General features: G+C 37.9%; 1 protein-coding gene across 14 annotated transcripts in view; it reads left to right on the forward strand.

Annotated features, from left to right (window-relative positions):
* Positions 1-12,912, forward strand: part of SPTAN1 (spectrin alpha, non-erythrocytic 1) — a 52,127-nt gene that overhangs the window by 2,636 nt on the left and 36,579 nt on the right. For 12 of the 14 annotated variants that reach the window (XM_074891054.1, XM_074891059.1, XM_074891062.1 and 9 more), the window contains exons 2-9: positions 511-561; positions 6,103-6,342; positions 6,969-7,094; positions 9,567-9,707; positions 10,856-11,002; positions 11,629-11,762; positions 12,495-12,639; positions 12,734-12,888. In XM_074891054.1, coding sequence (XP_074747155.1) covers positions 529-561; positions 6,103-6,342; positions 6,969-7,094; positions 9,567-9,707; positions 10,856-11,002; positions 11,629-11,762; positions 12,495-12,639; positions 12,734-12,888 — 1,121 coding nt within the window. In that variant the 5' untranslated portion in view covers positions 511-528. The remainder of the gene's footprint in view (positions 1-510; positions 562-6,102; positions 6,343-6,968; positions 7,095-9,566; positions 9,708-10,855; positions 11,003-11,628; positions 11,763-12,494; positions 12,640-12,733; positions 12,889-12,912) is intronic. The other 2 variants (XM_074891057.1, XM_074891055.1) reach the window with 1 other exon arrangement.

Below are 12,912 nucleotides of genomic sequence, written 5' to 3' on the forward strand. Positions count from 1 at the left end.
ATACGCTTAACACCTACAAAATTAGCCAGCTAAAAAAATACCTTCTGTCACAACTGCTACTTGTCAGGTTTTTTTATTGTGGTAATTGAAAGTTAACGTCTTTGTAGATATTTATATTCAAAACCTTCTTACTGGGTTTGTGTCTTTACATTAAGCCACCACACTTGATTATGCTGTAGCAAGAAGTGTCATTTGCTAAGTCCGGATAACTTTCTGTTTTGACCTTCAGATTATGGTAGGGTTTGTTGTTTTTTTTTAAACTAACTGGAAAGGTTAGTACATACCAAATTAATTAAGTTTTCTGTTGATATTTGTGATCTTTTTTGCATGGGGAGATCTGTTGTTTGCAGTAGCTCGTGTGACAATAACACCAAATTGTTGTATGTGGCAAGGAATCAAAAGGGAAGTATGAAACATGTACTATGATGGAATATGTATTTGGAAAAAAAAAGCCATGTCCTTATGCTAGTCGTTAGTTGAATGTTATCTTGATTTCCCCCTCCCTTTTAGACTCTACATTCCTCCATCATGTTGTCATCATTTCGTAAAGTCAAAGTCCAGGTATTTTTACATAATGCATGAAGTGTCATCGCCATACTTGCTTGCCTTTATTGCAGTGACCTATTTGTAACAAAAGGCTCTCTTTTGAGAGTTTGTTCTATATAGCAGGTGCTTTATTTGTACTTCAGTGTTGAGTCTGATCTGCCTTTCCTTTAATACCTTGAATTTCCTAATTTCTGTCTCTGATGCATGGTGTGTGAACATTTTCTAGTTGTTATAGTTCAGTATGATTGGATTTTGATGTGGATTAATTTTCTAAGACATTTTTGTTTTAAAAAGTACTTGAACAGTATCTCTTTACTTCTAGCATCTAAAAATCAACTGTGGTAAGATTCACGCTGTAGAACATTATGCATTTGAAGTTGGCTTTGGTTCCTGTTCCAGCCACTTGCACAGATTTATAATCCTTGTATTGTTGTGGTGTAACTGTTTATACATCTGTGTTGTTTTCCATTCAGTGGTGGTAAAATAAATAGGATGTGTGGACCAGACTTCAGCTGGGTAACACAAGCAACTAGGTTTTATTTGGAAATTATAGTAATGTAAATGTTTATACTACAATTAAAATTACAATGGAAAGATAACAAATGGGAATGGAAAATGCTGGGGTTAATTACATAATATCACATTACCTGTAAACCCTGCGTTTCTGCAATGCAGTCAAGGTAATTTGCTTTCTCAGGAGTCTGGGCAGAGTGCAGCCCTTGCCAGCACTGCATAGTTTTGTCAAAGGTCTGTGGTGATATTAAAAACAAAACAAAGCCAAAAAACTCCTTGTTCACAAAGGCACCAAATTCAGATAGGCAATTCAGCTGCTCTTATTTGAATAGTGGAATTAAAATTTTAAGATTAAATGCCTAAAAATGAACAGATCTTTAATCATCTCCCATATTTCAAAAGTGCATAGTTAAGGCTGTGCACAAACCCTCTAATCAGCCTAAATCACCAGTTTCACAGCCTGCTTTAGTTCAAACATAATTCACCTTTCTTTCTTCTTTTACTGCTACAGTTTCTTACGTCCCTGTAATACCTACTTAAATCTTGGGGCTTGTTTGAATGTTACCTGTGCTGCGGTTAGTCTTACGAGTCTACAGCATTAAGGAGCGGCTTCAACACATCTTGGTTTTCTGTACTGCAGCACTTGGCTTATTTTTCTGGCTTGGAATTTGTAGAGGTTTGAGGCGGTAGGTGACCTTCCTTAACAGTAGCCAGAAGTATTTGGATGCAGGGTTCTGCTGCACATAATCCACCCTTAAAATGTCTCTATTTTGTAGATTCAAATTCATAACACACCAAATCACCGGGCATTAATTTTGTCTGAATAGTGTTTTAAATCTCTAGTATAGGGTATATGATACAACATCCTTCAGTTACTTCTTTGTAACACAATATGCTCATGCAGTTCCCTTCACAGGAGCAGGAGCCAGTGCCACACATACTTTTCATAAGGATTCTCTTTTATTTACCTGTGGTACTAAATACGTACTAACTTAGCACTAAAACTAGGCAGTCGTGGTGGTTTTGTGTTCAAGACATACATAGTGGCTTTACCTCTTCCCTACTGTTCTGAGGAAACTCTGAATGGGAGAAATAAAAGGTGGAAAAAATGTACTTGTTTTTTCTCTGTCCTTTCCTTTTGAAGGTTATTTTCACATCCAATATTAGGATTCAAATTTTTTTTGCTTAAAGAAGAAACATCAGCAATCCATTCCTGTCCCTCAAGAGGAGCCAATATCAGTTAAATGTTCTTTCGACAGGGCTTACGATGAGTAGTATTGATGAATGCAGAAAAATGCATCAAGCTGCTCATGTGTGTGCACTTGGGAAGCAGGGAGTGTTTTGATAGGGAAAGTTCTTGTATTACAGGCTACTACTAGGGTCATGTATACTGAATATATGTAAAGCACATCAGGACTTGTCTTAAGAGAAAGTAATTATTTTACTATCTCAAGATAGTGATCTTTATATACTGATAATCTGATTGCTTTTCAGGGAAGGAAGTTTAATTCTTTAAGCTTCATGTAATTGTTTTTTAAAATACGCTAAAATCTTCTGTATAGAGCTGAATGTATTTTTACATTCGAGTTTTTAAATCCCTGAAAACATGTTTTGGTAAGGGAAATGCTGACAGCTCTTGTGTGTCGGCCCTGGTGGCACCGCTGTAATTCCTGTTTAACCCACCTCGATACTGCTGTTTCCCGAACTTGAATGATGTTGCTGACATCATCGTTGTTGCACTGCAGTGTCTATAAATATCTGCAGTGGTATATTCACATGCAAATTTTAGTGTACCCTTTGTATAATTTGTCTGGGGAAGGCTAATCATTTTAGGTTGAAGGATGAGAGTAATAAGCTTGTTTTGGGGTTTTTTTGTCGTAAATTTACTTTTTTGCTGTCTTTAAAAAAAAAAAAAATACCACCACAATGGTACAGTGCGAGGAAGCATTTCTGATTATTTTTTCAGTTAGACGTAAGCTGATGAGTGGCTTTCTAAAGTTAGTCTTACAGCCTAACAGTACAGTGGCAAATGCCTTCAGGACAGTTCAGTTCCGCTGGTTTGGGGACGTCTCTGCGATGACACCTGCCTTGGCTGTTGGGAAGGCCGAGGCTCTGGGCAGGAGCTGGCTGGTGCCTTTCCTCCTGCCTGCACTGCCTGGAAGGTTCACTCTGCCTGACCTTATCAGCAGGCGCAGGCAGCGTCGGGAGGGGCCAGGGGCAGCAGCGACGTGGGGAATGTTGTCTCTGCGCACAGCGCCGGGGACGAGGCCCCTTATCTGGGGTCGGGCTGGGCATTCACGTACATCCCACTCTAAGCTGCGTTTGTCACGTTAAAAACATAAAGCGCAACTTCTTGTTGGTGGTTCTCTTGCTGGGGGCACAGAGGTGTATCGCAGGTGATGTCGTGGAACCAGGAAGGTTTAGAAGCATCTTGGAGAACTGTTTCGTATTCAAGGGGGGTACTGCAGTTTGAGCGTGGAAACATCAGAGGTAGGCTGCATCATTCTGCAGCAGCGATGACTTTTGAGTTCAGAGCTCCCCAGTGACTGCTGATCGCGCTCTGGCAGAGCACAGACTTGCTGACGTCAGCTGATCCGCTGCAGGAAAGAACAGTCTATTATTGCTAGACCAAAGCACTTCTTTTACAATTGACTAGCTCGACTTACTGTAGTTATAAAAGGAGCCTTTCTTTTAACGAATTCCAGCAAAAAGATGAGCCAGATTGCGTGACTTGTGTGGTGAGAGGCAAACCAGCCACCAGGCTAAATTATAAGAGGTCTCCTATTTGGCTTTTAAAAATGTAAAAACAATTTTTAATTATAATTTAAATAATTTAATTACTTTCATTATTTAATAATTTAAATAATTTAAAAATTTGAAGCGATTTAAAATCACTTGGGCTGTGGAAGTTATTTCTAATACTGAAATATAAGTTGACAGCAAAAAACTGTACAGCATTCCAAAGACTGACTAGGATTTCATTTTCTCCCAGTAATGCCCGTAGCCAGAATAAGTGGAGAGACAGTCTACAGTTGTGCCCTACATTTAGACTAACTGCCACTTCGTTATTCCTGAACACAGTTCAGTTTAAAAGAAGTGGTGTTGGAATTCAAACACAGTGTTAACAGTACAGGAAGGGAAGTTTTTAGCAATAACTCGCTCTCCTGGAGGGAAAAGGCCGTTTGAAACGGGGCTTGAAAAAACAGCTGCTTTCTCAGGAGAACAGATCTGTAGTTGAGCTCGAGTTATGTTCAGGGTTTTGATCTTTTAACACTCAGATACACTAATCAAGTGGAGCCTTTGGTACCACTGCCAGGTGAAACCTGGACTTCGTTTATATAATACAATCTACACATACTGGTTGTTTGTTTTTTTGTTTGTTTTTTTTTTCTCTTTGCCCTCTTTTGATAATAACGAGTGAAACGCCCAGGCCTGGAAGAGAGGAAAGCTGCATTTTCTTTCTTTCCTTAAACTGCCGCAATGCAGTTGGGGCTCAGAGTTCACGGGAGTAACAACTGCTGCTGAAATGGCTGTCCTCTCGCAGGGTGGGACTTTGGAAGAGAGCTCAGGAATGTGTGAATTCGCCCCCATATGTTCCTTTCTGTCAGATGGTCCCTTTATAAGATCTTGGAAACCAAACAGAAAACACGGCCATATAGATTGCTTCCAACCTGGGGAGTTTTTCACGCAATTATGCAGGATACCTGTCTAATTAAAGCCCATGTAGCTAATGACTAAATAACAATTTAATATTTAACAATGTATTTTATGAGATTGCCTGTGTCTTTTAGTATGCAGTTGTAGACTGGGTTTCTTCCCTATCTTTGATAGGATCGATGAGAAGTACATTTAGCTTGATGCTTACGGAATTTATAATAAAAGCATGAAGTGAACTATACATGTAAACACTTGTACATCAAGACATTAATTGCATAATTGTTCAAGCACGGAGTGTTTATTGCAACAGCTTCTTGATGTGCAAAGTCAGTTGTCATGTAAGTGGGTAGATATCTAAACTCTGATGACAATAACGATACTACTTTTAAAATTTGTGTTACAGTTCTGTTCCAATGCACGGACCTCTTACTGAAAATCAAATTGCTCTTTGAAAGTTTAGGAACTGAAAATTAAAGGTTATTCTAATTTTAATAGAAAGGAGATAAAGCAGAACAGTAGTCAGTTGTTTGCTCTCTGTGGTAACTAACAGGGTTTAGTATATAAAGCAATGTACGAGGGTTTTCAGTCGAAGCAGTCAGAGCAAGGGCACCGGTTACATGAAATGCTCCTTGACTGACTTGTCTAAGGTCAGATCTACGGAGCACTGTGAGCCTTTGTACTGGCTTTTGAAGGGTTGTGTAGGGAGTGGCAGGATGAGTTTGTAACTTTTTTTAATTGTCTGAGAGAACAGAGAGGACGTGGGTCACACAGAGACGTGTGTGTATATATATATTTATATGTGTGTGTGTGTATTTATATGTGTATATATGTATGTATATATACATATATATTTATATATAATGTATTTATATATATTTATATGTCTCTATATATTATATATATAAAAATATATGTGGACCAGTTAGCTGCTGTTTAAAGAACAGTAATATACTTACTTTGGTTTATCTATATTGAGTATTTTAAATAAAATGTTTCCAGATTTTATGTTGTACAGGAAACATTTTATGTCTGTATATCTACTATATATATGTGCACAGAAACATGTTTTTGACATTTGTATTGGACACTTGCATGCTACAGTTCAGGATGACCTGGCCTTTATATGACTGCAGCCATATTTTTCCAAAATGAATAGGTGTTAAATGTCTTTGCAAATATTCCTTTCCCATTATTTTCTGCTAGAAGTGTGCTTTTATTGATTTTTATATATAATATTTATACTTTATGTACATACCTGCACACACAGGGTAAGACTGTAAGTAAACCACATGTGAGTTTAAAAAAGCGGGCTTCTCTTTCATGGATCTCTTCCTACCCTACCATTGTTTTATAATACAAACAAAATGTATTTTTTTTGGCTTTCAGAAAATGGATCCGAGTGGTGTAAAAGTGTTGGAAACAGCAGAAGATATCCAAGAAAGGCGTCAGCAGGTTTTGGACCGTTACCACAGGTTCAAGGAACTATCTTCTCTAAGGCGCCAAAAACTTGAAGATTCCTATCGATTCCAGTTTTTCCAGCGTGATGCAGATGAGCTTGAAAAATGGATCCAAGAGAAACTGCAGATAGCATCTGATGAAAATTACAAAGACCCAAGCAATTTACAGGCAAGTCCTACTGCCATTTTATGTTTCCTGTACTATTAATTTTAGGGCGTACCAGGTCAACTGGGATAGACAGAGCAAACCATAAATGTAACTTGATCTGAGAGTGGTGAGGAAAGATGGATGCAAATACCCTCAGCCTTGCAAAGTGTTCTTCAAAAGCCTGGTTTCTTTGCTGTTATAATTGGAATATTTCTAATAGTGGATTAGATGTTAAATCAATGTAGAAACAGTTAATTGATATAATGTAATGTAAAACCAGCTTTGTTTAATTTTAGAATTTGTTGGACGCTTTGGATCTGTAAATAAACATGAATTAACTCTTATTGTTTCCACCAAAAAAAGGTATTTATAGAAAATAAACTTGCGTGGGTGGAACTAGCTGATGGGCTCTCAGACGTTTGAACACTCCGGTGTACAAGAGTAAACACAATAATGAAATAACTAGAATTGTGATGTTTGAATCCACCCTTGAAACATATGATACAGTTATGATTTCACCTGTGCTATTTTATTGTTTGTTTGTTGGTACTGAATACTAAAAATAGACTGAAAATCTTGATGCTGGGAAATGTGGAGGAGGGCTGTGCACCAAATCTCAGTCACGTTCTTTGATGTTTTACTTGCAGGGGAAGCTGCAGAAGCATCAAGCCTTTGAAGCTGAAGTACAGGCCAATTCAGGGGCTATCGTTAAACTGGATGAGACTGGAAATCAGATGATTAATGAAGGTCATTTTGCATCTGAAACCATAAGAGTGAGTTTTAAAACTTTTTTTGTTGCCTCTTACAGGCTTTTCCTTAAACACATTGTGCAGATTGCATGGATAACTCTATATTCTAAACCACTTTTTAAATTCTACAGATATTTGATTAGTGAAATCACAAGAGAATTTGTATTTGTAAAGCTTACAGATATTCTTCTCTTTCATGAGTACCCAGCTTATATCTTTTCTTGGATCCAGTTCTGAGGTGAACTATCTGCCAGTGGAGTCCAGGAACTTGGACTGGAAGATCATTAGTAATTCAAAGATGTGTTGAAAGTCACAAAACAAATGATTAATTATATTTGTGTTTCTTCCCAAAATGACACAAGGGGCATCAAGAAGCAGCACATTCACAAGGCCTTTTGTCAGGGGTGTTGACCACTAATTTTTTTGCTTATATATAGCATTTTAGCATTTTAATTTTCTGCAATGATAATTATAAGTAACACAAGCCACCATACCAGTAAATTCCAGACATCTAATTTCTGTGTGCTCTGGCTCAGATCAGGTCTCTACTGATCTTTTCTTTCTGGTTAAATTGTACTGGCCATATGTTTGAATCTCGTTGAATTTGCGTTCCACGGCTTTTCTGTGAGCTCCAAGTACAGTGCTCTGTCTGCTCAGTTTATCTGGCAGTGAACATCCCTTAGGACAGCTGCTTCCTCAATAACAAGCACTAAGCTTTTTTCAGATCTTTTTCTGAGATCTACTGTTGTTTTTCTCTTTTTCTCTTAAGTTTCCCAACCTGTGTAATGCAGTGACAAAAATCTTCGCTGCTGCACTAGATAGGTTTACATTTGACAGTATTTGAGTATTATCAATGTTTTAAAAAGTCTGCAAAAACTGTAAATTCTACATAATGACTTGATAGTTATCTTTTACTCCTTCTATGTATTCTTATTTTCTCTGGTTTGTTAGTGTTTTCTTTCTCATTCCCCCACACGTGTGCACACACATACCCACGCATACCCCACCAGTAAACACTTTTATTCTGCATACCAGCTTCCTGTCTAGGAGTCATTTTGTTAAATCTGCTGTTTCTGGGCCTCACTTGTTCCCGACTTGGTTATGGCTGCATTTTTCTTTATTGTTGAAAGCTTTTTCCTTTATAAGATTTGGATGTGAGCTTTTCAAAAGGAGAAATTGTGTGATATTTTTGTAGTGATTATTGAACTTAGCTGATACGCTCATCATTTCATTGTAACTAAGAAAAGATGGTGATTAAGAAAGCAGAGATTTTTTTATACATTGTAAAATTAAAAAAATCTCTAAGGAAATGGTATTTTAGAAATCTCATTGTGATCATATAACCTTTCCACAAATAGAAAAAAAAATGTTTTGCAGTTGGGTGATCTTAAATAATAGTGTATCTTAGCTGCTCAATGTAAGTCGTTATTTGTGTTTGGAGTGGTAATTTGCCTTTTAATGGTTCAGTCTTTCACGCCGTACCGGACTGCGCAGCGCCCAATAGTAACGGCTACCCAAGTTGGGTCCCACATACGAGTAGGTGAAACCTCTGGCTCTGCAGTGCAACTTCTTTATGCAATGTCTTCTTTCTTCCTTGGTTGACAATTTGCACTATCCTTTTGGGCAGCGCTAGAAAAGAGAGTAGTGTGAGCTCTTTCCTCCCTCAAAACCTACCTAACTGAACTTTCTAAGTGGATTAAATGGGTATCCACCCATGCTAGACGTTCAAAAGCTTCTCTAGCGTGACTTTCAAGTTTCAGATCTTGATGAGCAAAGCATTATAGATGATGGGTGGAGCAGATACTTTCCTGTTTTACAAGTTGTGTTTCTGTGTGGGAGTGTGGTTTTTCTTTCAACTGTCTATAAAATTTATGGTTGCTCCCGACAGTTTTGAAAGGCAGAGTGCAGACAGAGAGAGACTCAATATTAAAACTAGTAATTGCTCCTAGTATTTCAGTATTATGTTACTTAACAATGTTGGCTAAATATAACAACTGACTAGTGCTAAGAGAAATGGTTAAAATACTGTAAAGTGGCACAAGTTTGTCTTGAAACAAAATGTGGGGTGTTAAAAATAAAATCCCCAAATGAAGACGAGCTTCACTTATTGGGAGTTGACTTCCAAGTAAAAGACTGAACATTTGAAGGAGACAACAGCAAATTTTTCGTCAGACTTCACATTAGCATACCATTTAAATCAAATTTTATCTCAAAATGTTTACCTCATAGTGATGTAAACATAACTATATGATAGCTTAATAACAAATTTTTAAATACTCAGTTCAGGCATTTCTAATTTTGTGTTGTTACATCACTTTACATCATTTGAGAACTAATGGCTGGAGATGAAATTATTATGAGGTTTGTGCATCCTTTGTCTAAAGTGAGGTTTAGGATGTACAACTTCAGGAAAAAAAAAATCTATTAAGGTCAGGAAGGGAATAAATCCAATCTCCTCTGATACAGGATTTTAATAACAACATCCTGTTGTTCTAGACTCGGCTACAGGAGCTGCACCGACTATGGGAATTACTGTTGGAAAAGATGAGAGAGAAGGGAGTCAAACTGTTGCAAGCACAGAAGCTGGTGCAATACTTACGGGAATGTGAAGATGTCTTGGACTGGATCAATGACAAGGTATATTATTACCTGCCTTTGCTGTGTTCTTGATGAGAAATTTGATGTGTTTGTGTGGAAACTTTCTATCAACGTATAGTTGCTGGAGTTCAGGCACTCACAGAGAGCTTTTAAAGGCATCTATACATTTTATTTAGTTTATTCACATTGCATAAACAGTAGGTATGCAAACTCCTATTCCTTCTTTTGCAGCCACAAAAAATAGGTAGCAGACTTAAGAGGAAGTCTGAGTGTCAGAGAGCACAGTTAAACATAATCAATTCTTTCTTTGCTTTAAGGAGACCTTCATGTTTCTCGTAGTAATAAATTTTCCTGTAAGGGAAATTTACAACATATAAAACCAAATGTTTTTTATAAATGTTCTACGTTATCTGTTACAGAAAGTAGCCAGCCTAACCAGCAAGTAGTGTGTACATAATTGCTTAATGATTGGAATATCTTTAGATATACATTGTAAGGACATTAGCTGCAGGAGAACTGTTGGTTCTTGATTTTTTGAACTCTGAGGAAGCATACCACAAACCACACTATCAAGAAAAAAAAGCCACAAAATGATCACAAAGGTTTTCTTAATGATGGTTTGCTATTTTGTCACTGTGGGTTCAAACTGTAAACCCTGCATAACTGTTACTGAATATAACAGTGCACTTTTCATAAAGAAATCTTGTATCAGAAGCCTACGACAAGTGCCCATAAACAGTCTAAAAATGTAAACAAATTCTAGTCGCTGTGTGTACTCTGAAATAGCATGGACAATTATTTTGTAGTTTTAAAAATTATTTTTTTTTCTGTACATGTTTTCTTTCAGTAATTCAGGTTGTTGTAGGTCATTGTGCACAGAACAGAAAACTTATGATAGAAAAATTGCTTATATTCAATAACTTGGAGAATGAATAAGAGCAAGTAAGATGAAAAAATAATACCCTTAGTGATCTTGCATGTTTTCTGCAATAATGGACAGATGTTGAGGGAAGGAAGTGGGAGTAGAGTTTAATGGAGGAAATTTTATAGTTTTAAATCTGACTTAAAACACAGTGATAGTAACTGTCTTTGACCTATTCAAAATTAGGACACTTTGCTTCCTGATTTTTAGTAATGATTTCCCATAGGATATGCTGAAATTTACATTTTTTTCCTCAATGTGGTAGGAAGCAATAGTGACCTCAGAAGAGCTTGGGCAGGACTTAGAACACGTTGAGGTTTTGCAAAAGAAGTTTGAAGAGTTCCAGACAGACCTTGCAGCTCATGAGGAAAGAGTTAATGAAGTGAACCAGTTTGCTGGCAAACTTATCCAGGTAAACGTTCACGTGTGTTGAAAATCTCTCTTGGCAAGTCTGGTATAACACAACAAGCTTTTGTCTGCAACTACTGCTTTTCCTCCCTGGTTTGGTAGCAGATCTTTAAGCTTTACTCTGCATGTGCCTAGATACTTGGCTGTCTTAATCTTAAATGGTCATCATTTGATTCATTTGTTCTGCTGAATAGCTTGAATAACTGCTCCAGCTGAGAATGTTCCTGAAAATGTGGAGAGTAGTGATTAGTAAGAGAAATTGTTGTATTTGGGGTTAAATGTATTTCCCTTGGACAACCAGGATTGATGCATCTTCTCTTCTGGTATGTCATCTAGGGCTTGATCAAGGTTGGACACAGGGCAGGAAGATTGCATTCCAGGGAAAAAAAAAGATACTGTTTACAGCCCTCTTCCCATTGACTAATTAGTGCATAGGGAAACTTAAACTGCTACAAGAGTATTGAATGTTTACACAGTGAGTTTCAGGGAAACTACTGAGTTGAGTGATCGTCTGAAAAGTACAGTAATGATAAACTGATCTCTTGAAAAACTGTGGTGTTTCAAGGTTTTGGCAATGGATGTAAAATCACAGAACATATGAAAATGACGTTTTTTTCCTTTGCTTGCTAGGAACAACACCCTGAAGAGGAACTGATAAAGTCCAAACAGGACGAAGTAAATGCAAGCTGGCAGCGTCTTAAGGGGCTTGCCCTTCAGAGGCAAGGAAAACTCTTTGGGGCAGCTGAAGTTCAGCGCTTCAACAGGTATGATCTTGGCTGGATCTGCTGAAGTGATGTAATATTTGTGTGGATGTTTAATGATGCGTTCAGCTGCGTACAGTAGTATGGGAAGAGCTATTGTCTGTTATGTTTTTGCTTTACTTTTCCTCATGACTTACTGAATGATGACCTTGTTCTAGAATTGCCTTAGAATAGTCATTCTGATTTAGCTTTTCAACACTTGGCAGTTTTGTTCATTCCTGCTAATGGCAGTTTTACTTCCCTTTCCCCTGAGGGCTTTTTCCCCCAATTCTGTCCTACATGAGCCTTTTAAGGGTTTTTTTTGTTGTCAGATGGATGTCAGGTCAATTGTTCTGAGGGTCTGTGAGCAGTGTCTTCCTATCCTCATCTCCATCTACAGCATTTTGAGATTTGCTGTAATTAAGTTGGAGAAGGGCCCAGAGTGGGAAATGGACCTAGTAGGTGATGGTGCTCAGTGGTGCTATAATTCCTTGGTTGCATCTGGTGACACCATCTGAAGAATGGCCTGCCAATATGCCTCAAGGTTTTTTGAGATTTAAAAAGGCTATTTTTTGGGGGGAGTTTGGGGAGGTTTTTTGGTTTTGTTTTGTTTTAAAGGATGATTGTAGTTGGCTGCAGTGTTTATATATCTGGGTTTGTATGCCAGTACATCTGGCATACATACAGGAAAATATCCTGCTTTCTTCCTTTTTCCGTACAAGATAGACTGCTTTCAATTTGTGCTTTGTTTTGAAGGGATGTGGATGAAACAATCAGCTGGATTAAGGAGAAAGGGCAGTTGATGGCCTCAGACGATTTTGGCAGAGACTTAGCCAGTGTGCAGGCTTTGTTGCGTAAGCATGAAGGCCTGGAAAGAGATCTTGCAGCTCTGGAAGATAAGGTACCCATACAAGATGCATTTTACCTACAGTTTAAACGAGATAACCTGCTTGTGAAAGGCTAGAAGCTTACTCACTGTTTGTGACTGGGTTTAGGTTAAGGCCCTTTGTGCAGAAGCTGACCGTTTGCAGCAGTCTCACCCGATAAATGCTTCTCAAATTCAAGTGAAACGGGAGGAGCTGATTGCCAACTGGGAACAGATCCGAACTCTGGCAGCAGAGAGGCATGGTCGCCTTAATGACTCCTACAGGTAGGAATGCTGTCATGCTGAAAT

The sequence above is a fragment of the Strix uralensis genome, chromosome 21 (assembly GCF_047716275.1).
Source record: "Strix uralensis isolate ZFMK-TIS-50842 chromosome 21, bStrUra1, whole genome shotgun sequence".
In the NCBI taxonomy this organism is placed as follows: Eukaryota; Metazoa; Chordata; class Aves; order Strigiformes; family Strigidae; genus Strix; species Strix uralensis.